This window comes from Eulemur rufifrons, chromosome 20, assembly GCF_041146395.1.
Source record: "Eulemur rufifrons isolate Redbay chromosome 20, OSU_ERuf_1, whole genome shotgun sequence".
Lineage (NCBI taxonomy): Eukaryota > Metazoa > Chordata > Mammalia > Primates > Lemuridae > Eulemur > Eulemur rufifrons.
In genome coordinates, this window is record NC_091002.1 from 3,834,017 (window position 1) to 3,861,105 (window position 27,089).

Genomic DNA, 27,089 nt, shown 5'->3' on the forward strand with positions numbered 1-27,089 from the left:
ATGGAATTGCTCAGATATAAAAATACTTCCAACAGCTTTTCATGAGAAGTCAGTTACATGAAATCAACCCTGTTGTTTGTTCCTCTGGACCTATTTTGCTTAATCCCATATAAAACTAACTGCTGACCCAATTTTGTGCTCAGCACTAATTTGGAAGCTGAAAAATTATGAGATAAATATAAAATATATTTCTATCCCAAATATCACAGGCTTAATAAAGAATGGCACAAAATGGAAAATAAAAGTTGAAGGACATATGATATGCCGAGAGTGAAAATGTTTTGCATACTCTTCTCATCAATCGTATCAAGAGGGGAGAAAGGCTTTGGCTTCCCTGATCTTCTGCCTCAGGCCTCTGCAGGACAAAGTGAGCCCAGCGTGATGGCGCTTCAGGGATTCCAGGCGCTGCTTGAGCAGTTCCGTCTTTTCCACCTTTTCTTCCAAATCCCGAAGCAGTGATTCCTTGCCCAGAAGCCCACACTTCTGATCCAGCTTGATGTTGTCAACCCGCAGGCTGTCTCGCGCTTGCTTCGTCTTGGTCAAGATGTCTCTTCCTAGGGCTACCTGAGCCTCAATTTCCAAAAGCTGTTCCTTTTTGCGTGCATTCTCCATATCCATAAAGTGCAGCTTCTCCTTCACATGGGTTATCATTTGCACATTGTTGGTCACTTTGTTACGCAGTTTTAAAAGTTCCTCATTTCGTTCCTCAACTTTCTCATTTAAGGTCTGGTTCTCAATCTTAAGCTGTTCACAGTCAATGAGGAGCACACCCTCGGTCAAGTCCTCCTGGGCCCTCATCCTGGTTTCAAAGTGCGCCAGGCTCTGCTTCAGTTGCACATTCTCCAGCCGTACAGCGCTCATCTCCTTCACCTTTTTATCCTCCAACGCCTGGATCGCCTCCACTTCCCGCAGAGCGGCCTGGCGCCCGCCCCGCATCCGACAGCTCCCCATGGCCTGCATCACCACCTGCTTCTTCAGTGCCTGGAAGCCTCGCCACTCCTTCTCCACCCTGGCGAGCTTCTCCTGGCCCTGCTTCTTCAGCTGGGCCAGCTCCTGATGGTACCACTGTAGGTCGTCTGCCTGTTGCTTCTTCAGCTCCTCCAGCATGGCCAGATAGCGTAGGTACACCTGCTCCTTCTCGGGGGCCTCGGTCTCCGGGCCCTTGTCAGGCACCTCGGCGGCTTCCAGGCCCTTCTTCTTGCGCAGCGCCTCGCAGATCTTGTGCTGCAGGCACACGTTGTAGCGCTGGCAGCGGTTCCGCTCCACCAGCAGGGAGCGGTACTGCTCCAGGAGCTCGCTGCGCAGCTGTTGCTCCTGCAGCTTCTGGACCTCCTCTGACCACTCGTAGTCCTCATCGTCTCCGTACAGGTACGTCCCCTCCTTCTCACTTTTCGCCGGGCGGCCTTCCCCACCCTTCCCTTCTCTTTCCTCACTCTTTTTCTGCTCCTCTTTTTCCTCCTCCTCCTCTTCCTCCTGCCTCTCTTCCTCGGCCTCCTCCCGGGCTGGTGCAGCCTCTACTCCACCGGTCGTGGTCGGCTGCAGGGAGGCTTGAGACTCGGCTTCCTTCTTTCCGCCCACCGCCGCCGCCTCCTCCTCCTCCTCCCAGTTCTTCTCTTCCTCCTCCTCCTCTTCCTTCTCTGGTTCCTCGGGCACGGCTTCGGATCCCGGCTTGGCTGGCTCCTCAGCCGCGGCCTCGGGCTCGGCCGGCCACCCCGGCTCTCCAGGCCCCTCCTCACCCTCAGCCTCGGTGTCTGCTGGCCCTGCCGGAGTCTCGGCCTGCTCGTCCGCGGCGGCGCCTCCCCGCAAAGCCTCTACCTCCTCCTCCGCCTCTGCCTCCGCTTCGGGCTGCGGCTCCGGCTCTGGCTCTGGATCAGGCTCCACGGGTTCGGCGGGGTCCTGGAGGCCAGATTTGGTCTTGATCTCGGACGACCGCAAGGCCAGGCTTTCCACATCTTCGCCTTCTCCCTCCGGGTCCCTAGTGCGCTCCGAGGGGCTGTACATCTCCCACAGCCAGGGCAGCGGACCCCAGCAGCAGGCTGTTAGGTTTCCCGGGGCAACCAAGGGCGCACGCGGTGGGCCCGCCGATTGGCCAGGCCTTAGGCCGATGCCTTGCCCCTAGTCCCCGCCCCTGGCCACAGCCGACCAATGGGAAGCCGCTACTGAGCGACGGGCGGGATTGATTGGAAGCGAGCTAGGGCTCTCCCCGCGAGAGGCGTGGCGCGCCAGCCAGACTTCCTGCCCGCCCACTTCGCACCGCCAGGCCTGGGGCGGGGCGTCGGGATGCTCTGGGAAAGGCCGCAGCGGCCGGGGCGGGGGCGCGCAGGCGCAGAGTGGCGGGCCGGGCGTCCGCGCGGTGGCGCGCGCGGGCGCCTGCGCGATGCGGCGGGGCGACGGCGGCGGCGGCGGCGGCGGCGGCCGGGCCGGGCCGGATGGCGCCTGCGTGCTGAGGCGGGACGCGGCCCGGCTGGCTGGCTCCGGCGGCGCCTGGGCCGGGGCCGCGGTGGCGGCGGCCGCGGCAGCGTGCGGCGGTTGCTCGTGCGCGGCGGCGGCGGGCCCTGCAGGCGGCGGGGCGCTGACGGCCGGGGGCGCGGCGGCGGCGGGCCGGGCGGCGGGCGGCGAGCGGGGGAAGATGGCGGAGCTCGGTAAGAAGTACTGCGTGTACTGCCTGGCCGAGGTGAGCCCGCTGCGCTTCCGTTGCACCGAGTGCCAGGACATCGAGCTCTGCCCCGAGTGCTTCTCGGCCGGCGCCGAGATCGGCCACCACCGCCGCTACCACGGCTATCAGCTGGTGGACGGCGGGCGCTTCACGCTCTGGGGGCCCGAGGCCGAGGGCGGCTGGACCAGCCGCGAGGAGCAGCTGCTGCTGGACGCCATCGAGCAGTTCGGCTTCGGAAACTGGGTGAGCGGCGGCGCGGACGGGAGCCGGGCCCGGCAGACCGCCCGTGCCCTGGGACGCGGAGGAAAGCTCTGTCACCCTCGCTTAGTAAAGTACACAAGCAGCACTTGACTTGCTAGTTCGATCCACGCCCCAGGAGGCCCCAGAGGCAGGGCCTTCCCAATTTATAGTCGGCACCCACGCTCAGAGAGGTTCAGTGACGGGAGCAAAGCAGGGGTTTGAACTGTGCCATCTGACAGCAGAGCCCTTTCCCTAACCTTGAGGAACACCTTCCATAGTTGTGTCCTGAGTGCACACTTTGGGCAGGACCCGGTGTCTCACCTGAGTTCGTGGAGACAGGCAGACCAACAGACTTCCCCGAAAGCCGTGGGAGCACCGAGGAAAGAGTCGGTTTTGCCCGGAGCACAGTGGTGGTGAAGGCTGGCCAGCCTCACAGGCACCCTGCGGCTTGGCTCAAGATCTCTGGGGCACTTATTTTCTGCTGGGGACCTGTTTGCTTTCTGTGGTTGTCTGCGTGTGCCCTGTGTGGTCTGCCAGTGCAGACACAAGTTTTTTGTGGGTAGCCACTGTGTCTTGTTTATCCTTGGGTCCCCACAACACCCAGGACATTGTATGGTGAGTGGTCAGTAAATAATGAACAAAGGAGCCTGGTCTAGGAGGCATTGATCCTGGGTCTTGCTCTCTTTATCCTTCAGAAGGTTTCTGTAGATATGTCTGTCTGCGAGAGGGAAGGGTGAGAGCTGGTCGGGATTCACTGTGGTAGCAAGAGAGTGTGCTAGGCTCTGTCCTTGACAGAGAAACTTGGTTGTTATTCTCTAGGTGGTCTCTTAGGAGCTTTCTTCCATTCTGGAAGAGGAAGTTTTCATCCCTGTGAGAAAAATCTCTAGCTGTATTCCCATTCATAAACACCAAGGATATGTAGCCATCTTCAGGCATTCTTTATTTTTTAAAATTTTATTATCTTTTTTAGAGACGGGGTTTCACTCTGTCACCCAGGCTGTAGTGCAGCGGTGCGATCATAGCTCACTGCAGCCTGTAACTGAGCTTGAACTTGAATGATCCTTCTGCCTCAGCCTCCTGAGTAGCTGGATCTACAGGCGTGTGCCACCACACCTAGCTAATTTTTTTTGTAGAAATTGGTCTCAATGTGTTGCCCAGGCTGGTCTGGAACTCCTGGCCTCAAGCGATTCTGCCCCCTCAGCTTTGAAAGGTGCTGGGGATTACAGGTGTGAGCCACCGCACGTGGCCCCTGTTCAGGCATTCTAAGAAGTAGGGAAGCGAGGCACAACCCCGTGCCCTGACCTCGCCTGCCTCTCCCTTCTCTGCACCAGCAGCCATCCTGCTGCCAGCTCCTGCAGTACCTCCTTTCCCTTTTGCCAAACCTGTGCTGCTTTTGTTTTTTTCCCTAAAGTGAGCCAGCCTTTAGGGACCATTCTGCATCCCGATTCTGAAGCCCTGGAATCTTAATTCTCCCACCCCCTTGGAGAAGATGCTGCTTTGCAGATCCTTCCCTAATTGCCGCCTACATTGTGATCACCCTCCAAAAACTCCTTTCCACTCTGTCCTGCGATGCTGTTTATTGATGCGCATTGAGCATGTGTTCTGTGCAAATTCTGTGATGGTGAAAGGACTTTGAAGGAAAGAGTAGTTTTCCTCCTTGCCCTCAGGGAGCTTAAAGTGCTGTGTTCACGTGGTCCTGGGCCCAGAGCTCTTCCCTGAGCCCCAGCCTTCCATGTCAGACCCCCTCCCCATGTCCTCACCTGATCTCCTGGCTCTGTGTGACCCAGACCTCACACCACCTCACTCAGGACCCGGGCTGCAGACAGAGAGCCAGCCTTGGTTCCTTCTTCCACGTCTAGGTCATCACAATTTGTCCAGAACTAACCACTTCTTGTCACCTTAGTCCAGGCTAATATTTACATCTTGTCTTGACCATGCCTGGAGCCTCCTGATTGGTCTCCCTGCTTCATCCTTAACCCTACTGTCCATTTCACACACTGTCGTCTGAGTCATCTTTGAAAGCATAAGTCTCATCACATCAGCCTTCAGTGGCTTCCAGGCCTCCTTGGTTAAACGTTGCAGCCTACGGCCCTTACACTCTGTTGATCAGTGAGGTCTCATCTGTTACCTCCCATGACCATTTTTTATTTCTTCTGCTTGGAGTGCCCTCCTTCCAAATCATGGTTCAGGCCTGATCTGCTTAGATATCAGCGCCTCAGAGAGCCCTTCCCTTCCCCACATCAGCACTTATCTCTGCCATGGCAGTGGCCAGGAGCTGATGTGGTCAGGAGCACTGCAGAGTGCCAGGCACTGCGCTGAGCTCTTTGTGCACATCTCATGAGCTCTCCCCTATGGCCCAAGGCAGTGGCTTTGGATGGAATAGTTTGACTCAAACCCTGCACTCCTAACTGTCCCTCTGTCTACTGTCCCTTCCTACAGCACTGGGGAAATACACAAAACACAAGACCCAGGGAACTAAAACACTTACAAGTATATTGAAGAAACATTAGGCTGGAAGTGGGGAGGCCTCTTTTCTTTTTTTTTTTTTTTTTTTTTTTGTTGAGACAGAGTCTCACTTTGTTGCCCAGGCTAGAGTGAGTGCCGTGGCGTCAGCTTAGCTCACAGCAACCTCAGACTCCTGGGCTTAAGCGATCCTACTGCCTCAGCCTCCCAAGTAGCTGGGACTACAGGCATGCGCCACTATGCCCGGCTAATTTTTTCTATATAGATTTTTAGTTGTCCATATAATGTCTTTCTATTTTTAGTAGAGACGGGGTCTCGCTCAGGCTGGTCTCGAACTCCTGACCTTGAGCAATCCACCCGCCTCGGCCTCCCAGAGTGCTAGGATTACAGGCGTGAGCCACCGCGCCCGGCCGAGGCCTCTTTTCTAAAATAATACTTGTCAAACTTTAATGTGCACACAGATCTCCTGGGGAGCTTGTGAAAATGCAGATTCTGACCCAGAGCAGCCAACATGTCTCTTAGCTGTTAAAAAACAATGCCAGCAGAGGAGGGGCACTGGGCTTGGGTGACATGAGCAGGGGGCTGGGCCTGGCTGCCTTCAGGGCCTTCTCCCTGCTGAACCTGAGCGGCGTTCAGGCCAAGGCCTGAGCTTCTGCACTGCTGGCCAGGCCTCAAGGGACACTCCTGTTGCTGGCCCGCAGACCACGCGAGTGGTGAGGCTCCGTTATTTCTTTAGCTGTGCTGTTTCAGACTAGTTGCTTTACCCCTCTGAACTCATTTTTCTCCATCTGAGGCTTTTCTGTGGCTCTGAGATGTGTGGTCCTCTTCTGAGCGTGCACCCAGATGTGTGCACAGACCTGGTGTGTCCCACTTACGAGGCAGTTAGCCTGTGCCAGCTTGGGGCTGGGTTATTCCATACATGTCTCGTGGGTCTTCTCACCAGCCCGTGGGGTTCTTAGTTGACAGTTGAGGAACAGCAACTCCAAGAATCCAAGTGACTTGTCCAGAATTCTGTGGCTTTTCACGTGACAGAGCCAGGGTTGAACGCAGGCCTGTCTGATTCCGTAGACTGGGCCTCAACCCCTCCGTGTAAGAGCATTAAGTGATGTGGGTCAGAGGCTGGGAGCTTATTGGTGTCTCTGAAGGTATGGAGAGGCTGGCAGGGCCTGCCCTGATTCTGCGGAGATTAGTGTGGGGGGTGTGTGGGGGGCAAGGGTGGGCCCAGGTTTCATGGGCTGGGGTGTTGAGTGTGGACAAGGCAGAGTGGGGATTGGGGACAGGGACACAAAGGAAGATGAGACCTGTTCAATTCTGACTTCAGATGGCAAATGATGGCCTGGGCGTTGTACTATACATGTGGAATTCATGGTGGGAGCAGGCCAAGGGGCAGAGGGTCGTTGCTGAAGTCTGGCGGCATTGAGATCGCACTCTGCTTCAGGGCCAACGTGTGGGGCCCGAAGGTTGTGCTGAGGAGTGTTAACATTGAGGCCAGGAAGGTTTGGGGACCAGCACACTGCCAGCGTCTGACACAGTGTGCTTACATGTTTGTTTGGTGGCAAGTGGCAGACAGGACAGGTGAAGGGACCTTGGCTCTGATGGGGAAGAGTTGGCCAGCAGACGGTGACCCAGAGTCAGATCAGCAGAGGTGTCTCTAGAGTCTCTAGACAGCCAATTTGTGGTGGGTTCCGTGTGGGATTTGAGATTAGAAGGTAGAGACCCGGCCGGAACTCATGGACACAAACATAAACACAAAAGTAAAATATTTTAAGACAGTTTGAAACTGGTACAAGAGCCATAGATTGGTTGATCAGTTGCCAAAGAATTGGACTGTTCCTAAGGAGGCAGGATGAGGGAGACCAGAGCTCCTCTGCAGGTGGCGGTCAAGGGACTTTAAGGGAGGTGAGGCTCAGGCTGGCTCCGAGGTTTTGAATTGAGCAAGTGCGGGAAGTTCTCTGTCTGCCGCGGGGCCTGTGCACGTGTGCCTGTGCTCAGGCTTCGCACTGCGGGCAGGTGGCATGTCCTGAATAGAGCTGTGCCTTTTCAGATGAGAGTGGCTACTCGGAAGGCTCATTGCCTTGAGCGGCATGCGTTCCTGCACTCGTTCGCTCCCTCGGCTAGCACCGACTCGGGCCTCTGCTGAGAACAGGCTGCGAGTAAGATGGCTGTATCGCCTGGCAGGTGCTGTGTGGACAAGGGGGACTTGGGATGTCCTGTGGAGGGAAGGACAGGAGACACTCTCCAGGTAGGAAGAGTGTGGGGAAAGGAGAAGTCTTGCAGTCTAGGAATCTGGTATGTTCCGGAGCCTGGAGCCAGCTTTCCTGGGGTGGAGGACTGGAGGTGGGGACACCCCAGTGCGGTCGTCGAGGAAACGCATGTGGACTCACATTTCTAAAGCCTTGAGCACCAGGCGTGAGGGCATAACTGGGGTTTTGAAGCTGGCTCAGATCCTGCGATGGCCGAGCACCTGCTTGCTGGGTGCCAGGCCCTGAGTGAGCACTCTGACATCCACTCTCTCGCCGTCCCCTGCCCACAATCCCGAGGCAGAGGCTCCCCCTTGTTACAAGCGAGGAAACAAGCGTGGGTGATGCAGGAACGGGGCAGAGCTGGAATCTGAAGCCAGGTCTTCTGACTCCGTGCCTGGAACCGTCTGTGTGCGTGGTTCACCTGGGGACGCCCGGGGACCACGCTGGGCCTGTTGCCCCTTGAGGGTGCGCTCTGGGAACCCCGTGTGTACCGAGAATCCCAGGGCGTGAGGTGTGTTTGGAAACCAGGAGAAGGGTTCCCACCCTTCGCACCAGCGCAGGGGCTCTCGTGTGTTGGTTGCAGCGGGCAGCCCCAGCCTTGCACATCCCGGCAGCGTTTAGGACTCGCTGTTAATGAGGGGCAGGAGGGGGGCAGCCTGGGTGGGAAAGCAGCGGGTTCCCAGATGGCAGCGCAGCACGCGTGGCATCGGGACACCCACGTCGGACACGGGGCAGGGCTGGATCAGCTCAAGTCGCCTGGCGACATTCCGAGTCAGCAGGTGGGGCGGAGCCTGAGAATTCACATATCTACAATTTCTCAGGTAATGTGGATGCTGCTGGCCCAGGGACCCCGCTTTAAGAACTACTGAAGGAGAATAGTAAGACATGTCCCTTTAACGTTTTTAAAGTTATTTTTAAAAATTTAGTCATTTTTATTGTGGTAAAATAAACATAATAGTAAAAATTTACCATTTTAACCTTTTTAAATGTACAATTTGGGGGCGTTAAGTATATTCACATTGTGTAGCCATCATCACCATCCATCTCTAGAACTTTCTCATCTTCTCAAACTGACACTCTGTCCCCATTAGACACTAACTCCCCAGCCCCTGGCACCCACCATTCCACTCCTATCTCCATGAGTTTGACAACTCTAGGAACCTCACCTGAGTGGAATCCTACAGGATTTGCCCTTGTTTGGCTTTAGTCACCTTGAGTGCTGATGTCAACTCTGCAAGCTGGTGAGGTCCCTGAGTGAGACAGGAGGATGGGGACCCAGAGCGAGGCTTACGGGGCTTCCCGTGTGACAAGGCCGGGAGCAGTGGCCAGGGAAAATGGTTTCTCCGGAAAGTCCAACACCCTGGAGGGACGGGCTGCAAAGCCAGTGCTGGGTCCCTGACCTCGGGCATCGGTGGCGCGTGTGAGTGAGGCTGATGGCTGGAGTGTTGGAGCAGCTGCCTGCAGTTCCAGGGTGGGGGTGGGGAGGAAAGGGCCAGGAAGGGGGAGAGGGTTTGGAGAGAGGGGACAGGGTAGCCCAGTGACCTGAGTTTAAAGGTGACAGAATGAGTCTGGAAGAGGGGAGAGCCGTGTCCAGGGTGCCACTGTGTCACGGTACCTGAGCTAGTGTGCCAGCCCCAGAGGGCTGTTGGCATCCAAGCCGGCCTTTGCCTGGCAGCTGTGTCCTGCCATCAGCTGTAGGTGGCCCTGGCCAACCAGTGTCTGCAGTGGCATCGGAGTGACTCAGTTGTGGGAGGTGATGGCAGGACCCAGTGCGAGGCCAGGGCAGCCTTGTCAGGCCCAGCTGTTGGTGTGGGTCCCCACAGCTAGCTAGCGGGAGAAGCAGCTGCGCAAGGAGCTCCTAGAGGGGATAGCGGCCTGGGTGGCGGGGTCCTCCCCGGTCTGCATGTTCCTATGGAGTGGCTTCGTAGGTGACATATCAGGAGACACGGAGCCAATGGGAGCTGCGATCCTGAGCACAGACCCTGATTTCTGGGGAGGGGACGACAGGGGCATAGGAGCCATCCACTACCTCGCTCTGTTCCTTGTGGCCCTTCTGCTCCTGTCCCTTCGAGGCTCCTTCACTTGAAGAAGGAGCTGGGGCTGGGCCCCCAGAGCCAGCCCAAACCGCCGAAGGGACAACCCAGCTGGGTGTGCCTGATCCTTGGCTGCCCTGTCACTGGGTGACGAGGGACAGTAGAGGGCCCAGGGCAGCAGGGAGCCTCCAGGGAGCCTGGGATCTGGCAGCCTTTGCCCGGGGCTGGCTGCTCAGAGGGCCTGCATTTCACCCTGTGTCCCAGGGGGTGGGGCGGCCTGAGCCAGGCGCTCCCCAACGTGCTTGGTGCAGAAAGAGCCGAGGCCCAGCGGTCCATGTACTCTGCCTTTTATCACAGCACCAGGAAGCGTGTCGTTGTGGGGACCTGGCGGTGTGCGCTGCATTGTGAGGGACCACCACAGGCACGAGATGATGGCGCGAGCTCCAGGCCAGCCTGCCTGGGATCCGCAGGGCTCAGCGCTCACTGGCCTGTGCCCTTGGTGGTCGCCCACCCTGAGGTTTAGTCTCCTTATCTGCAAAATGTGGGTAGTAATAACCCTGCTCCCAGGTGGGAAGTGTCTTGAGGACTTGGTGAGATGAGGGGTGTCAACACACTTGCCTCTTACTGTTTTTACTTTAATTTTATCCCAACGAAACCTGTAAGAGGAGGGATGGGAGATCAGGAAGCAGCGGAAGCTGCAAGGAGGGCGAGTGGTCTGGCCGGAGTGTGAACTTGCCCCGGGGCTTATTGAAGGTGAGCTGGTCTTGAGGGGTAAACTCGGGGTGTGGGAGTGGGGCTAACGGTGTGAGTACCTGGAACAGCGAACACGATGGGCGCAGACCGTGCGGGCCTGGGCCCCGCCGCCTCCCCGGGCGCTGTGCACGTGGAGAGAAGGCGCTTCGGCAGGACACAGCCCGCATCCTGTGACGGGCCGCCAAGGAGCGGGGCCGAGCTGACGGAGCGGGGCCGAGCTGACCGAGCGGTGCTTCCCAGACTTGCCGAGTTCAAGACCAGTCAAACTGAAAAAAGTATTTTGGAGGCTGACAGAGTTGCTGACTTGAAAATTTGCCAAGTAAGGACACTAAAAGAAAAATCTCTGCAAGTGAGAAGACTTGCAGGCCTCTCCCTGTCAGTCTCACTGGCCTGAGAGACCAGGGCCAAGGCCAGGGGCCCAGTTACCTTGTCACCTTGGATGAGCAGCCCAACACCTCTGGGCCTCCAGGTAACACCCAGCCTCGCTCAGGAACCTAGCCCAGTGCCCATCTCTTGGAAGCACCCGGAAGCTTACACCTGAATCCACAGCGTACGCACCGGCAAACAGGCAGGAGTGGCTGTGCTGCTGGCCGCCCGCCTGGGCCCGGGGAAGCACAGACCGGTGCTTCACCAGGGCTTTCTACCCTTAGCAAAGGGCGCTGTCAGGGACTTTTTCTGTTAGGTAGAAGCGGCCTACAGTCTCTGTCCCAGACACCGGTGTAGATCTTGGGCCTTTCTGGCCCTAAGGTGGGATGGGGAGAGACGAGCCCCAGCAGCCTCAGCCCGGCTGCTTCGTCAGAGGGCGCTGGCGCCACCCGGCGCTGCACTGCAGCCAGAAGCTTTCTCACACCCAGGGAGGCGTGGGGCTGCCCTTGTCTCCTTCACTGTCCTCTGCTGGTGCGGATCAGAGACGTGCAGCGACTGGCCTGGGTCACACAGATGGTGGTAGATGCTGGGGGAGTTGTGATTTGGCATGGGGCTGTGTTTTGTTTTGGACCAAATCCTTTCTGGGAAAGTAAAATAAACAGATTTGATGCTAACGGTGATGTTTTTAAAAGAGAAAATCATCCCATAAGACCAGAGTGTATTTTTAGCACTAATCTTTGCTTTTCTCCTTATGATTGTCAAAGAGACCCCACAGTTAGGTCTCAGTACTGCCTTGAGTCACACCCACGGCACTCCCAGGACTGGTGGGAAGGGTCCCAGCAGCGTGGCTCCAGGCGTGCGTGTCAGAGGAAGCCAAACTGTGGGGTCTGTTCCTGGTGCCCAGAATGTTTCTGTCTGCCCCGACGACCGGCTCCTAGTCAGTCGTCGGCCTGGACGGACTGGCTGGTCCCCTGGCTCCCAGCTGGGCCTTTGGCACTGCAGAGAGCAGGCTGGTCTTGCTGACCCGACTTCCAGCGGCGCCGGTTCCACACGCTGGCGGGCAGAGGGGTGCTCAGGGGCTGGGCGGCAGAGAGGTGGTGGCGGGGGAATGAGTGCGCACTTTGGGCAGTTACTTTCTGAAGTGGCTTTAGCGGTTGACTTTGAGGAAGAGGCCTCTTGGCAGAAGGAAAAGGTTGAGGGAGTTGTACAGTTTCCTCCCACTAACAAACCCCGTATTTATGGGTTACCCCTTGGAGGAGTGATGCATGCTTTCAGCCCGTGGCAGATTCTCGGCGAGCTGCTGAACTGCGGAAGGCACTAGAATTGAAGGCCTTCTCCCTTGAAAAGCCGCGCGCCAGCCGTCTGCAGTCCCTGCCTGGGAGAGGAGCGACCAGGACAAGTGTCCAAGACATGCCCTGACCCTTTCCATTTTGGGAGGCAGGTGGCATAGCAGGATGGGGTCCCCTCCTGTGAGTCAGGCCTGAGTTGTGCACTCGGCCTTGCCGTGCACGCTTGGGCAAGTCCATTTCCTAGTCTGTGACTGAGGAGGGTTCAGGCATTCCCTGCCCACGTCTGCCTGTGTCCGTGACTCTCAGCCCTGAGGGTGTGGGGTTTGTGGCGGGCGGCATGGCAGTCCAGGTGAGCTCTGCTGGTCCCATCGAAGGAACTGGAGCTCAGATGGCGGTTCTGGCCTCAGCTCTGCCACCAGCTTACCCCGGGACCTTAGGCAGGTTTGCATCTCTGTGGAGCTTCACCTTCGCAGGTGCAGAATCAGGGCGGGTTCCTTCCAGCGTTGCCATCTCTGCCCTGAACCCAGCTCCAGAGAGAGCGGGTAACTGACTGTCTCTTGGGAGGGGGGTAACAGTGTTGATAGGAAGTATGCCAAGTAAACCTTTGCGAAAATGTTCCTGCAATCTGTGTGACACTTGGGTATGACACTCTGACTTGGAAATAACTTCTGACCTTTGTCATTACAGGAAGATATGGCTGCTCACGTGGGCGCTTCCCGGACTCCCCAAGAGGTGATGGAACATTACGTGAGCATGTACATCCACGGCAACCTGGGCAAAGCCTGCATCCCTGACACCATCCCCAACCGGGTGACAGACCACACCTGTCCCAGCGGAGGCCCCCTCTCGCCCAGCCTCACCACTCCGCTGCCGCCGCTGGACATCTCGGTGGCGGAGCAGCAGCAGCTGGGCTACATGCCGCTGCGGGACGACTACGAGATTGAGTATGACCAGGACGCCGAGACGCTCATCAGCGGGCTCTCGGTGAACTACGACGACGACGACGTGGAGATCGAGCTCAAGCGCGCCCACGTGGACATGTACGTGCGGAAGCTGAAGGAGCGACAGCGACGGAAGAACATCGCCCGCGACTATAACCTGGTGCCAGCCTTTCTGGGGAAGGACAAGAAGGAAAAGGAGAAGACGCTGAAGCGCAAGATCACGAAGGAGGAGAAGGAGCTGCGCCTGAAGCTGAGGCCGCTCTACCAGTTCATGTCGTGTAAGGAGTTCGACGACCTGTTCGAAAACATGCACAAGGAAAAGATGCTCCGCGCCAAGATCCGGGAGCTGCAGCGCTACCGGCGGAACGGCATCACCAAGATGGAGGAGTCGGCGGAGTACGAGGCGGCGCGGCACAAGCGCGAGAAGCGCAAGGAGAACAAAAGCCTGGCGGGCTCCAAGCGCGGCAAGGAGGACGGCAAGGACGGCGAGTTCGCCGCCATCGAGCACCTGCCGGGGTTCGAGCTCCTGTCCGACCGCGAGAAGGTGCTCTGCAGCTCCTTAAACTTGAGCCCCGCGCGCTACGTGACTGTGAAGACTATTATCATTAAAGACCACCTCCAGAAGCGACAGGGAATCCCCTCCAAAAGTCGCCTTCCTAGTTACTTGGACAAAGTCCTAAAGAAAAGAATTTTGAATTTCCTCACGGAGAGTGGCTGGATCTCCAGGGACGCGTCCTGAGGCCGCAGCGCCCCGGAGCCAGCGTGGCCTGGGGGCGTCCCCGCTGTTGCTCTGTTTTAGACAAATTGAGTTCCTTTTTTTAAGATACAAGTTCTTTTCATGGTCCTCTGAAAGCAGCAATAGTAACAATCTTATATTGGATCATGGGGGAAAGAAATATAAGTCTATTTTAACTTAATCCTAAAAGTAATACTTTAAGATGATTTGCCTTTACCTGTTCGGTTTGGAGAGTATTATGAGATTGGATAATTTCCTTTTATTTTGTGAGCTTTCTTCCCTTTGGGTACAAAAACTGTTCGCTATGGGTAGCAGGAGCATGGTTTGCCCGCTGGACTGCAAGCAAAAGCGCTTTCCCGGTGACACAACTCTTCTCAGCGGGGCTGCGCGAGGCTCCCCTTCTCTGAGCCCGCGCCCCAGCTGACCCCGGCTGCCCAGGCGCCGCCGGGCACGAGGCACTTTACAGGGAGGCAGGTGGGGCACAGATCCGCTGTGTAGCAGATGAAGAGAGTGAGGCCAGAGAGCAGGATGACGTGTCCATAGAATTTAATGAGGAAGAGTGTGTGGTTGAACACAGTGACCAGATCACCTTCCACTTAACTGTTGGCGGCAGCAGTTTGAGCCTGCAGTCCCCAGATCCCCAAACTGAGCCTGGCCTCTTCTGATCTGGGCAGAGCCTGCTGGTTCCCTTGGGAGGAGCAGTACCCCGCCAGGGCAGGCTCCCCTAGTGTGGCCATGTCCCTGTGAGGGGAAAGCAAGCTAGTGGTAGGGACAGGGCGGGTGTGGACTGCCAGAACCTGTAGACCAGCTTCCCAGGGCTGAGTGTGCTGTTGGTATGTGCAGTGCATTTTACTTGGAAGAACCGGTTTTAAAAAGTTTAAGGCTAAGAGTTCTGAGTTCGGGCGTTAAATTCCTCAGGATTTTCATCACGGTTGCAAGTACCCTTTTCGCTGAAATCACGAACACGCTCGCCTGGCAAAGCATCTTCTTCAGTGTCGCCAGGCCAGGGCAGTTCTGACCAGCGCGTCCTGGGCCATGCCTCAGCCTGTGCGCTGCTTCTCTGTTCACCATCCTGAATCAGACTCAGAAATGGCTTCTTCCCAGCCCTGTAAGTTTCTTTCTGGGGCCTGCCTTCGAGGATGTACATGGTACCTTCCTCCTGAAATTTGAGGAAGTCTTTTGTCTTCCGGCTGCTCAGGGTTCTCCCGCCTAAGACCCTGCTTTAAGGAGAGTCTGTGGAGTGACAGTCCCAGCACTCCGTTCTTTCAGGAGCTTGTCTTGCCTCTCCTGCTCCAGTAGGTACCGAGAGACTATTTACCTCCCACAATGTATGGGTGTGAAGTTACATTAAAGTGAAGTTATTTGAAAGAAAAAAACAAACCTCATCATTTCCAAGGACAACTTAATTACTGTGCCTTTTCCTTTCTTTTTACATCCTTCTCTCCCCTAGGGTCAATTTTTCAGCATTAAATAAAACATTTCAAATATATTGTATATGGCTTTAGTTGTAAAGTGCATTGCATGCTGGCAGAAGCGCTCCCTATTAGCTAAGTCCAGAACTCTTCTTTTGACAATAAAAGTACTGAGCAGCGGTATTACTCATGAGGGCCACCTCCACATTGTCCCTTGCAGGACAAATATGATTGACAGAAAGCTGACCTTGTCTACCACTGAACGTAACGGAGATGGTGCTAAGTTTTTACAGTTGTCTTGGCCAGTGGTTCTAAAAGCGGGCTTCCTGGCCCAGCAGCATCAGCGTCCCCCAGGAACTTGTTAGAAGTGCAGACACTCGGGCCCACCCCGTCTGTGGAATCAGCAGTTCTGGGGGTGTGGCCCAGAGCTGTGACAAGCCCTCCAGGTGACGGGATGCAGACTCACGCTTGAGAACCACTGGCTTCAGTTATTCTGGTGTCTCATTCATTGGTTTAACACCAGAATCCTAGTTTGATGAGGTTTTAAGTTTAGTCTTATTTTTATATAAAACAATTGCCAGACTTATATTAAGCTTGAGAAGCAGAAAAATCCCTATAAATGTGTATGGCCGAGGCCAAGAGCTGTCAAATGAAAAACTTCGTGCTGAAGCAGGTTTTTAGTATGTATCTTTTTGATGGTATGAAGAATTTATTTAGGCTTGACTGTTTTAAAACACCATAATGAATGTATAATTAATTTATGTTAAAGTATTAACACTTTGTTACAAGGGAAAGGTGATTTTTATGATCGGCTGCCTCTTAGCCTGTCAATTCCAGCTGTCACTGTCACAATAGTGCTTACCTCTGCTGGTAGCTCAGAGCCTCTGCATTTTTATATTTGATTCTCATGATAAATTCGCCACCATAATCCCATGGAATTAGGTCTTTTTAAAATTTAAGCAAACTCTTTGAGTCAAAAAAGTTGGGTAATTTTCTCCAGCCATTTGAAATAATGCTCTCTGGATGGCCAACATTCCAAGAATGTATTAAAAACTGAAACTCTGACTACCATTTTTATTATCCTTTTACATATTAAACAAGTTGAGAACAAAATGGTGTCACTGCTTGCTTCTTGCCACTTGTCCCTTGAGCCTGTTTTTCAGAGCACACAGATCCGGGTGAGCCAGTGCACACAACAGGTGGACTGTCACGTGACATGGTCCAGTGTGGCACTTCTGTATCAAACCAGTTTTCCCAACAACAAAAAAAGTTGCTTCCTGTTAGGCAGAAACGCTTTCTTGCCAGCCCCCCTCCCTGAAAGCAGCAGCACGTCCCGAGGAGGACAAGTCTTCCGTGGAGCCAGGCTGGTGTTCAGATGCCTCTGAAGGTCTGTAAGGCACTTTCGGTTCTGGTTTTGACTGTCCACACGTATGACTTACCCATGTGGCAAGTAGGCTAAATCCAGTGACTTGACTAGAATGTAGCTGAACAAATCTTTAACTTCCAGTGTAAATATGTACATAATTAAAAGATGTTTTCCTATGACAGGTTTAGTATCCCTAATCTGAAAATCTGAAGTGCTCCAAAATCTGAATTTTTTGAACCCCAACATGACGCTCAAAGGAAAGGCTCATTGGAGCATTTTGGACTTAGGGACACTCAACCAAGTATGACGTAAATATAGCCACATGCTGCATAATGACATTTCAGTCAAGGATGGACCACATGCACTGATGTTCTGTAAGATTATAATACCATGTTTTCACATACCTTTCCCATGTTTAGCCGCACTAATGCCATTGTGTTACAGTTGCCTGTAGCATTCAGCATAGTGACTTACTGTTGAGGATGGCAGCCCAGGAGTGACAGCCATACAGTCTAAGTGTGTGTAAGGACACTCTGCTTGCACGACGACGAAATTGCCCGACAATACATTTCTCAGAACATATTCCTGTTGTTAAGTGACACATTGGACTATTCCAAAAGCCAAAATTCAAGACGCTCTGGTCCCAAGCATTTCAGGTAAGGAATACCTGACCTATAGTGGTGACTGGATGATTGAAACTTACAGTGAAGAAATATTTTGCCACATTTAAGCTATGCTGTTTCTAGCTTGAGTTTTGTGCTTTTCAGCAATCACAACTCTAGATGAAAAGGGATTATACACATTCATAGAAATTAGTTTGAAAATTACTTTTCTTATTCAGCCTTCATTTTACAGATGAATTCCAGAGAGGTCAAAGATGCACCTACAGCTACATGGTAAATAGGCAGGGCTGTAACTCCTAGTCATGTTTTCTCCAATGTTATGCTGCCCTTAGTTCCGGGGTATTTTTTTTTTTTTTTTGAGAGATGTTACCCAGGGTGGTCTCAAAGTCCTGGGCTCCAGGGGTCCTCCCCCCTCAGCCTCCCAAGTAGTTGGACCAGTGGGGTATGTTTTTGACTAATTTAAGGCAGCTTAAAGGAAAGGGTGAAAATGCCTGGAAATGGTCTACATTGAAACTTTAATTACAGGACTATTACCTGCATCTTTCAAAATATGCAAAATAAACTATACCCATCCTTTTGGGCAGCAAACAGATTTACCAGTATTGGCCTTCAGTCCTAGAAGTACTGTTAGAAGCGAAGGCAGTGGAAGATTATTTTTTTCTCTTATATGACAGACACTTCACTTCCTCAGCCTTTTCCCCCAAGCCCTAGCTATTAATGTCAATGAATAGCGGATCCTTGGGCTAGAAAGAGTCCTCAAGTCGCCTTTTACAAATCGTGTACGCTCTTGCTGCGGCTCCTGAGTGTTTTCAGTCCCCTGTGTGTTGTGTGTTCTTACGTGACAGGCTGCAGGGCCGAGTGTCAGCTGGCAGCACTGGCCAGGGCCCGTGCCAGCCAGCGGCTACGCAAGGGGAGAGCAGCTTCAGAGAAGGCTGGGTCACACTAGCCTCAGTGGCTCAAGGACCTCCTCCACCAAGTGACACAAAATTGTTATCAGTAGGAATATAAACATATTAGGGTTTTAATCCTCTTAAATAAAAATCTTAAATTAAACATTAACATTCAAGGCATGCTAAGCACGCACTCCTATCTTGAGAAAGTCCATCTTACTAGGGAGTATAACTTTCGGTCATTAGTAACTAGTTGAATATGGATTTAAATATTTCCACATTTAGATGAACACAGGGAAAAAGGAACTGATTTTGTCAAACTCAGTTACTGGCAGAATAAAGGTGGTGAGAACCGTTAAAGTGCGCGTTCACTTCACACGTCCACAGAAAAGGCAGCGGTCACTCGTTTCAGCAGCTCGGCCGTGACTGATTATAAATGAACCTGTACACGTTCTTCACGTGGGTCATCACACATTTTTTTTTTTTAGCAAGAAAAATGTCTCAACTCAAATGTCTAGTGGGCTAAGTATGCCAGTGACCGGCATGTGACAGTGAGTGCAGAAGACAGTGCAGACTGGTGTGTCCAGGAAGCGAAACAGCAGAATTCCCGAAGACCTTTTATTTCAGAATACCGAGCCTTCGCCAGAGTGCGCGCAGGCCCCGCAGCGTCGCCCCGCTGCTCTTCTGTACGTGGAACCGCTAAACGTGAACTACTAGCAATCAGCGAACAGACTCTGGAATTAGAGTTGAGTACCACAATTGTGCAACCGGCTTAATTTCTGTTTAGCCCCTGGTTATTTAAGCTTTCCAACAAGGTTTGGGACAAGGTCAAATGTATTCATAGATGAGAAAAGAAGAACCGGCTTTTTAAGAGTTACAGCAAGTGACTTAAAAAAACCAAAACCCCACAAGAGGCAGCTAAGCTTCCTTCACCACCCCCACCAGGGCGGGTCTCAGGGTTCGCCCGTGCAGCTTGTACCCCACCTTGTTAACTAGTGCCACTGTGCCCGGCTCCTTCCCCTCAACTGGTGTGTGGAACAAGGCCTCGTGTTCGTAAGGGTTGAACTTGGCTCCGACAGGGTTCAACTTGAGTAAACCATGCTTCGTGAACACCTTCTGAATCTGGACCTCAGTCATTACGAGCCCCTCGTACAGGTTCTTCAGGTGAGGGTTATCGTCTTTAATTTCTTCTTTTGGAACACACTGTGTTGCCTTCTCCAAAATGTCTGCAACCTCCAACAAGTCCTTGCAGAAGGCCTGAATGCCTAAACGAAGATAAGGAGCACTGTTTACTTCATGCATAGGCTATTTAAAAACCTGGCTAATCATTCGTTTGCCCTAGAGTTTCAATGTCTTGATAACTAAAAAAAAAAATAAAACAAAAGCCCCTAAAGCCTTTTCTGGGATGAGACCCAAAATTTACTAAAATGTGGATGAAATGAAGCACAGGGAGAGGGGAAAAACACACGTGAGACATCCAAGCAAAGATGTCAAGTAAGCAAGAGAATTATTGGAGCAGGACTCTGAAGAAATACCGGAGCTGGAAGTAGAGACCTGTACACAAACGCCCAGTAAACCCACGAGAGCGCCTGAGTCACCCAGGGAATGTGCAAGAGGAGAGAAGACGCCTGCTACCATGTCCTGAAGAACCCAAACATTTAGAGATCGGACGGCTAAGAAGCCAGCAAAGGGCAGTACCAGAAAGAGAGGAAGAACACCAGCAAACTGAGCCGATAGCAGCCAGGAAAATAAAATGTTTCAAGGAAGGCTTTGTTATTCGTGTTGCATGTGGCAGTGAGATGAGATCTGGGACTTGTTTCCGGGTGGCCTCTCACCCCACCCCCACCCCCATCTGTCCTGGGGCAAACCATTTACCCTCTCTCTCTGCACCGTGGGCTCCTCATCTGTGACACCTGCCTGACGGTTATGCCTAGGCCCACGATGGAAACTCAACCGGTAGCCTCGTGTCCAACAAACACCACAGCTGTGGGGCCCGGAGCTGGGCCTCAATGCCACCGCCATTACTTACTAGCTCTGTGACGTGAGGCAAGTCATTAAACCTCAATGATCTCAACTGTAAAATGGGAAGGACAGCAACAAAAATACCCAAAGGTGACAATGCAGACAGCATGCTGAGAGTTCTGAAGGGATGGCCACGCTACCTCTGGGACAGCTGGGGGGCCGGGCATGGGAGGCCCACTTGCTCTGGTTGGCTGTAGGTTTCCACCACGGTCTCCGTGTGGGGCACAGTAAACCCACTCCCTAGAAACGGTCGCACCTGACAGTTCTAAACAGTCCTGACAGCGTACTTCCTGCTCCTCCAGACACCTTTACTGCTGCCCCTCCCCCTCTGTCTTACCCTTCGACACCCACACACGCGTGCCCCCATATCACGCCCACAGTCACCATATAACTTTGCCTCCTCCACCAACTTCTGACTCCTCTGCCGCAAGTTCTCAGTATCCGCCAAAGCTCGTTTATATTTTTCCTAAAAGAAAAAAAGGAAAACGGAGATTTCTATGAATAAAATATGGAACAAATTCATAGGAAAGCAAGTCTGATTTGAAAATGATTACATAACAAGCTCCAAGTCAAAACACAAATAACATGTACTATTACCTTTGGAATTTTGGACTCAAACAGGGCAGCCTAAGAAGAGTAATTTACACCTGTACCAGTGTTTCCAAGGAGTGTGGGATGACATCAAGGTGTCATGTACTCACTCATACGGTCCCCAAGCCTATTCTTAGTTGAGTGTACAGCAAGGGAAAGGACAAGAACTTCTGTTTTCCTGGGGTTCTCATGATCTCATTACCCCACAAGCAAGAACATTCTTTCCCCAGCAGAATGTCCGACCTCAGGAACCCCAGAGCCCTAGTTAGGGGCTGACCATGTCAAATCCCATTCGTGGAGGAAAGCTTAGGAGGAGAACTGATGGACACGGGTGGAAAGTTTAGGCCTCTAGTCCATCAGAGACATAAAACTCCATCAACGACCCTTTGGTATTTTCGGTGTTGCCGAGAGGTGACTCAGTTCACACATTCATTGTTAATGACCATCTGCGTTCTGGTATCTTCCTAATTTCTCACCACTGTTCTGTAAACTCACTCATCTCCTGAGCTTTTCTAATTCTAACATTTACTAAATTACTCTGTGGGGCCCTCTATACTCCATCTGTTTTCAGTCTTCAGGTAATTACAGGCAGCAGCAAAGAGCAAGAGCTCCAAGTCCAGACGGTCCCGGTTCAAACCCTGGCTCTGCCAGGATTACGGTGAGGATTAATACACAAGCTTAGAACAGTCCCTGCACATAGTGTTTGATCCATCATTCTCAAATCCTCAAAGAACTTGATTTGAGTCACTTATCCTTTTTTTACATGGAGTAATAACCCATATTACTAACTAGTTCATAAAATTCCTACCTACCTATGAAAACACTACATAACCACACTCCTCTTATACTTAGAATTTTCTGGTTCCTTTCCCAAGTCTCAGCTTAAGCAACCATATTGGGTATTCCTTATTTGTAAAGGCCATTTTAAGTCTTAAGATAATAAATATAGTTGCTGGGTGCGGTGGCTCATGCCTGTAATCCTAGCACTTTGGCAGCTCAGTGTGGGATCACTTGAGGCCAGGAGTTCCAGACCAGCCTGATCAAGGGCAAGACCCTGTCTTTACAAAACATAGAAAACTTAGCCAGGTGTGGGGGCGAACACCTACTGGGGAGGCTGAGGCAGGAAGATCACTTGAGCCCAGGAGTTGGAGGTTGCAGTGAGCTATGATGATGCCACTGCACTCTAGCCCAGGCAAGAGTGTGAGACCCTATCTCAAAAAAGAAAAAAAGGACGTAAAGATTGTTCTCATGCCAAAACCAGGGCAGTTCATGCCTCAAACAGGATTTGAGTTCTAGTCCTTGCTTTGGCAGTAATTTCCTATCTGAGACCACTGTGGGCCATGGGCAAAGAATTGATCCCCTCTGGCTCTGGTCTGTCACCAGTGAAACTTGGAACCTTTACATGGCCCCTGGGAGAAACAGTTTGGCAGAGCACACACCACACAAGAGCCCTCACCACAGTCTCTTTCAGCTGCTCTTCTAATTTGACCTTCTCTTCCAGGAGAATCTTCTCTGTAGGAGGAGGATCTGTCTTCTGTTCATTTTGACCCATGTCCTCTTCCAAGTTCTGGCCATTGTTCTTTTGTTTTGTAGCCGTACACAACAACCGAGGAGAGGATCTAAAGAAAAGGCCATACGTTAGAAAGGAAGACTGGTTTTTTGCTTGTTAAAAGTCAGATGTATAATTTTAGAAATCGGGGATTATTCCAAACTATTTGTTATTGACTTGTTGGGGAGAAAAGATCTTAGATCCAACAATGGCAAACTGTATATGATACATAAAATCTGCAATATATGCCTAAACTAACGTCAATGTACCAAGTTACAATACAGTGTTAACCTCCTCTTCTTTTCATTATAAAGTGACTTCAGAGATACAGTCAACCCAGACTTTACCACGCATGTATGGAGTAGCTACTGTAGAGGTGAGGCCTTCTGCCGATGCTGATGCCAAAGATGGACAGGGCAGAGAGATCCTGTCCACGGGGCACTTACCGTCATGCAAAAAGGGGGAGATATCTACAAACAAAGAACTATAATTTGGGGTTTAAAAGTGATAAAGGAGGAACCGAATGCTTTGGGAGGCTCAGAGTAAGAGGACATACCTGGCTTGGGGACAGGCTTTGTAAGGTTATGCCTGAGGAGTCCAGCATGGACAGGACAGATGCACTTCAGGAAGAGGAAATTGCTTGGACAATGGCATGGAGATAGGAAAGCATGGGGCATGTACAGAGGAAATATAAAGAACACTAAAACTAATACTGGAAGTGGCTTAAGATATTATCCAATTTGATCCCCAAATGAAAAAGGTTAAGTGATAAGCCCAAGATCACTAATCCATGAATGAATGATAGGATAAAGTCTTAAAACCCAGATTTCTTTACCAGGACCAGTGGAGCCCTTTTTCATTATGCCATAGTCCCGTATGAGAATAAACCACATTCAATTTCCTCCCCAGGTTGAAAGGTCAGTTACTGTGAGAACTACGACTACCATCCAGCTCTTTTGCCTCCCCCTAGTTGAGCACCTTCCACAAGAACACAATTTCAGACACAGAACAGATGCTGACCTGGCAGTCACTTTTCTGGCAATTAATTCGAAAAACAAAACCATCAATTACTTGTGCAAAAAGCCTTTTTACTCAAGTATTCCAGGTGTCACACTACTCTTAGTTCCTATGTTTTTTTGGTTTTGTTTTTTAATATAACTTACAAAGCTATCACTCACCCCTTAATCACCTCCACTGTAAGTGACCTTTACTTCACTGGCCCAGTCTCCTCATCCAAGTGAGTAATCTCCTTGAGAAAAAAGAGCAGACCTCGGCCTCACTCTGCCCAGCGTCTACCCAATGTTTGGCCCAGAGTAGCTTCTCTAATCAATAACTTGGTCCTAGGCAGTTAGTCCAACAGAGAAGACACTAAACACTTGTCATACTAACCTCAGAGGTAGAACTTTCAAAAAGCAGAAGCCACAGGTTAGACGAAAAAAAGATTAAAAAAAAAAAGCGAGGCCACTGACTCTTGTGACCCTCAGCCATAGAGTGTGCAGCAGGAATCTCAGGCCAAGCAGAGGCCAAGGAAAAAGCCAGTGAACCAGGCGACAGGCACCTAGCTTAAAAGGAACTTTCCTGAGCTCCGCTCTGGCCCTTGAGCTGCCGCGCTACAGCTCGGAAATGAGCTAGCCACTGACCCTGACCCCGGGCACACCCGGCCGGGTTCTGCCTCGCTGACAACCTTGGGCAAGTTGAGGCTGCTTCTGTACCCATGAGTGCGCAGCTGGGGAGGCGGCAGACATACGTGGACCACCGTTCCTTTCACTTGAGACACACCCGTGCTGCGGCCACCTTCTCTCCCGACCACCGCGCCCGTATGCCCACGCGGTCATTCTCGCCCTCTCCAGAGGCCCGTGAGGGCGCAGAGCAGGTCCCGGCGGGGTGGCCCGCGTCCCGCACCCGGGAACCGCGGGCCCAGGAATGCTCAGTTCCGGGGCTGAGGCCCCCAGCGGAGTTGTTCTCGTCCCGCACCGGGGAGCTGCGGGCCCGGGGATGCCCAGCTCCGGGGCTGAGGCCAGGAAGGTGGCTCCGGGGGCCAGAACAGGCCCGGAGCAGGGGCGACGCCGAGGAGCCTGGCTCCCTCCTCTGCCCAGGGAAGCAGGGTGCCCCTTACCTGAGAGACAATGTCAAAGCCGGGAGACTGCGCCGCGCCAGCCTCACGCACTGAGCCGCCATGACTGCCACTACCCACAGCCGTCACTGCGCACGCACCGGGCATGCGCATAGGCCGCTGCACCTACTTCCCCGCCCCACTACTTCGCCCCAGCCAATCAGTGACTGCTTTTCCTGTGATGGGCAGACAGTAGTCACCAATAATTGCGGGGCACGGCGGTCTGTGGCCTCCCGGAGCCCCGGAAGACTAGGAGGTGAAAGGTGAAGTGAACAGTGGGAGGAGCCCTTCCGTGGGAGGGGCGAAGCCCGCAGGAGCCGGCGGGTAGGAAGCGTGAGGGCGGGCGGCCTTGGGGTCCGCGCGCTGAGGCGGGGAGCGCCTGGGTTCCCCGTTTCCTGTCTCCCGTCTCCAGTCTCCCGTGTCTGGGCCCGCACTCCCCTGCGCCGACGCCCGGGACTCTCATTGCTCTTCGACTAGGCGTGGGTGAGCGCCGGGCTGGTGTGTGCCCTGTCCCTGCTCGCAGCCAGGCGCGGGAGCGCTCTGTTTGTCCAGTGACAGTGAAGCCAGGCTGGAGCAGAAAGCGATCAAAACGGCTGTCGCAGGTGCTTAAGAAAATAAGAAAATGACGGTTAAAACAGCCGCTCCTCCTCTGGTTGCCCTATGTGAAGGAAGAGGGTGGGAAGGGACAGGGATCCCCACGTCTACCAGTGAGCTTTATTTTATTTTTAGAGACAGCGTCTCGCTCCATCGCAGAGGCTTGAGTGCAGTGGCATCACCCTAGCTCACTGAGGCCTCAAACTCCGGGGCCCAAGCTATCCTCCTGCCTCAGCCTCGCGAGTAGGTGGGACCACAGGCGCGCGCCACCCAACCCCAAGGGAATTTTTAATTTTTTTGTAGAGACAGGGTCTCCTGTGTTTCCCAGGCTGGTGTTGAACTCCTGGCCTCAAGCTATGCTCCCACCTCAGCTTCCCAAAGTGCTGGGATTGAAGGCGTGAGCCACAGAGACCCGCCTACCAGTGAGTTTTAGACAAAACACAAGACCCAGGAAGCAAGTGTGATCAAATGTTAGCAGTTATGATGTTGGATGCTGGGAATTCGGGTGTTTGTTTTGTACTTTTCTGGTGTCTTCAATTTTCTCAAAACACCAAAAACAAACAAACAAACAAACAACAAAACCCAAGAACAGCATTTGGGAAAGCTTTGGGACACAACCAAAGCTCCTAAATTTAGATGTTTTCATTAATCTGAACAGAGGTCAGTGCTGCTATAGCACATGCCCACGAAGGAGGAGAGGTGCTGGACGAGGATGTACCTCTTGTTCTAATATCATTTGTGCTGTCTCTCCAGCAGGGCTCAATCATGCCTCCTGCCTCAGCACCCCTTGGCCTGCAGTACAACCCTGACTGCCAAGATCCCAGGGCTGAATCCTGTGGCCACCCCCAGGATCCCAAGGGTGGAGCCTGTGGCCTCCAAAGTGGGGTGCTGCCTGCTCTATTACATTTGTGAGGACCAAACACTTATTCTTTTGCTGTGCTCCCCTTAAAACCATTCATTCAACTAAGGCTGATTGACCACCTACTGTTTGCCAGGTGCTGTGCCAGCCAAATCCAGAATGTGGGAGGGTCTACAGGACAGATTACAATTTATTAATTAATAATTACTAATTGTTAATTGTTTAGCACCTGGAGAAAAGAAATGAAGCTGTTACAGAATAAATAAGCTTAAAGACATGATTAATGGAGTGAATTGAATTATTTGGATCATAACAGAACAAAACAACTTTTAAAAATGCATGTTTGAGACCATGGGGGAAATTTGAACATAAACAGGGTATTAGATGATAATTGAGAGTTGTTGATACTTTGGTTAGGAAGTGATAATGGCTTGGTGTGGATGTAAAAATGTCCTAATTGTTAGAGATGCAAACAGAAGTATTTATAACAAATTGCCACAATGTCTGGAATTCACCTTATAAATACTCCAGTACAGAAAAAACAACAAGGATGGGGAAACACAAGTGGCAAATGTTGATAAAAGGCTGAAGCTGAGTGGTGAGTAATGTGGGGATTGTGACTATTTTCTCTCTCTCTTTTTTTTGAAACAGTTTCGCTCTGCTGCCCAGGCTAGAGTGCTGTGGTGTCAGCCTGGCTCACAGCAACCTCAAACTCCTGGGCTCAAGGGATGCTCCTGCCTCAGCCTCCCCAGTAGCTGGGACTACAGGCATACGCCACCACACCCAGCTAATTTTTCTATTTTTAGTAGAGACCGAGTTTTGCTCTCGTTCAGGCTGGTCTTGAACTCCTGACCCCAAGCAATCCTCCCACCTCGGCCTCCCAGAGTGCTAGGGTTATAGATTAGCCACCCTACCAAGTCTACTACTTTCTCTTCTTTTGAATATGTTTGAAATATTATATTCTGGAATAAAATTTAAAACAATATCTCATGCTTCTCATTGGCTCTGACCAAGTCACTTAATTGTTTTCAACCTTGATCTGCTCACCTGTAAAACTAGGATCTTATCATTTGTTAGGAGATTTAAAAGAGAAAAATGTTCATTTCCTTTTGCTTTGGGACTCAGATGGGCATCCTGTAGCTCTGAGACTGATGAACAGTGTTACAGCTGCTCTGTCTCAAGACAGGGACAAGCACAGGTCTTCTAAGCCCGAACGCCACCTTGGGGACCTGGAACCACGGCTGGGTCCAGGCCAGCCACAAGGCCATGCCCTGTATCTGTAGCCAGAAGGGTGGGATTTCCCTGAGCTGCCAGAGACAGGTCTGCCATCTCGTGGCCGCATCAGGAACT

At 52.4% G+C, this 27,089-nt stretch overlaps 3 protein-coding genes across 3 annotated transcripts; 1 reads left to right on the forward strand and 2 right to left on the reverse strand.

Moving 5' to 3' along the window:
- Positions 1-225: 225 nt before the first annotated feature.
- Positions 226-2,085, reverse strand: CFAP184 (cilia and flagella associated protein 184). The gene has a single exon (XM_069496101.1). The coding sequence runs from the start codon at positions 1,999-2,001 to the stop codon at positions 307-309; it is 1,695 nt and encodes a 564-aa protein (XP_069352202.1). The 5' UTR covers positions 2,002-2,085; the 3' UTR covers positions 226-306.
- A 497-nt stretch (positions 2,086-2,582) lies between these two features.
- On the forward strand, positions 2,583-16,666 carry TADA2B (transcriptional adaptor 2B). The gene is made up of 2 exons (XM_069495957.1): positions 2,583-2,899; positions 12,731-16,666. Exons 1-2 carry the CDS (start codon positions 2,630-2,632, stop codon positions 13,721-13,723), a joined length of 1,263 nt encoding a protein of 420 aa, XP_069352058.1. The 5' UTR covers positions 2,583-2,629; the 3' UTR covers positions 13,724-16,666.
- An 819-nt stretch (positions 16,667-17,485) lies between these two features.
- Positions 17,486-24,351, reverse strand: GRPEL1 (GrpE like 1, mitochondrial). Its single transcript, XM_069495624.1, has 4 exons — positions 24,290-24,351; positions 22,081-22,243; positions 20,418-20,499; positions 17,486-19,276 (listed from the first exon to the last, which is right to left on the reverse strand). Exons 1-4 carry the CDS (start codon positions 24,349-24,351, stop codon positions 18,930-18,932), a joined length of 654 nt encoding a protein of 217 aa, XP_069351725.1. The 3' UTR covers positions 17,486-18,929.
- Positions 24,352-27,089: the final 2,738 nt, after the last annotated feature.

Bases quoted from the DNA above. Each gene is read 5' to 3' on its own strand.
- CFAP184 (XM_069496101.1), bottom strand. From the start codon at position 2,001: ATGTACAGCCCCTCGGAGCGCACTAGGGACCCGGAGGGAGAAGGCGAA.
- TADA2B (XM_069495957.1), top strand. From the start codon at position 2,630: ATGGCGGAGCTCGGTAAGAAGTACTGCGTGTACTGCCTGGCCGAGGTG. The intron at 2,900-12,730 runs GTGAGCGGCGGC...TTGTCATTACAG, and splicing joins AGTTCGGCTTCGGAAACTGG to GAAGATATGGCTGCTCACGT.
- GRPEL1 (XM_069495624.1), bottom strand. From the start codon at position 24,351: ATGGCGGCTCAGTGCGTGAGGCTGGCGCGGCGCAGTCTCCCGGCTTTG. The intron at 22,244-24,289 runs GTAAGGGGCACC...CCTTTTCTTTAG, and splicing joins GCTTTGACATTGTCTCTCAG to ATCCTCTCCTCGGTTGTTGT. The intron at 20,500-22,080 runs GTGAGGGCTCTT...TTTTTCTTTTAG, and splicing joins AGCAGCTGAAAGAGACTGTG to GAAAAATATAAACGAGCTTT.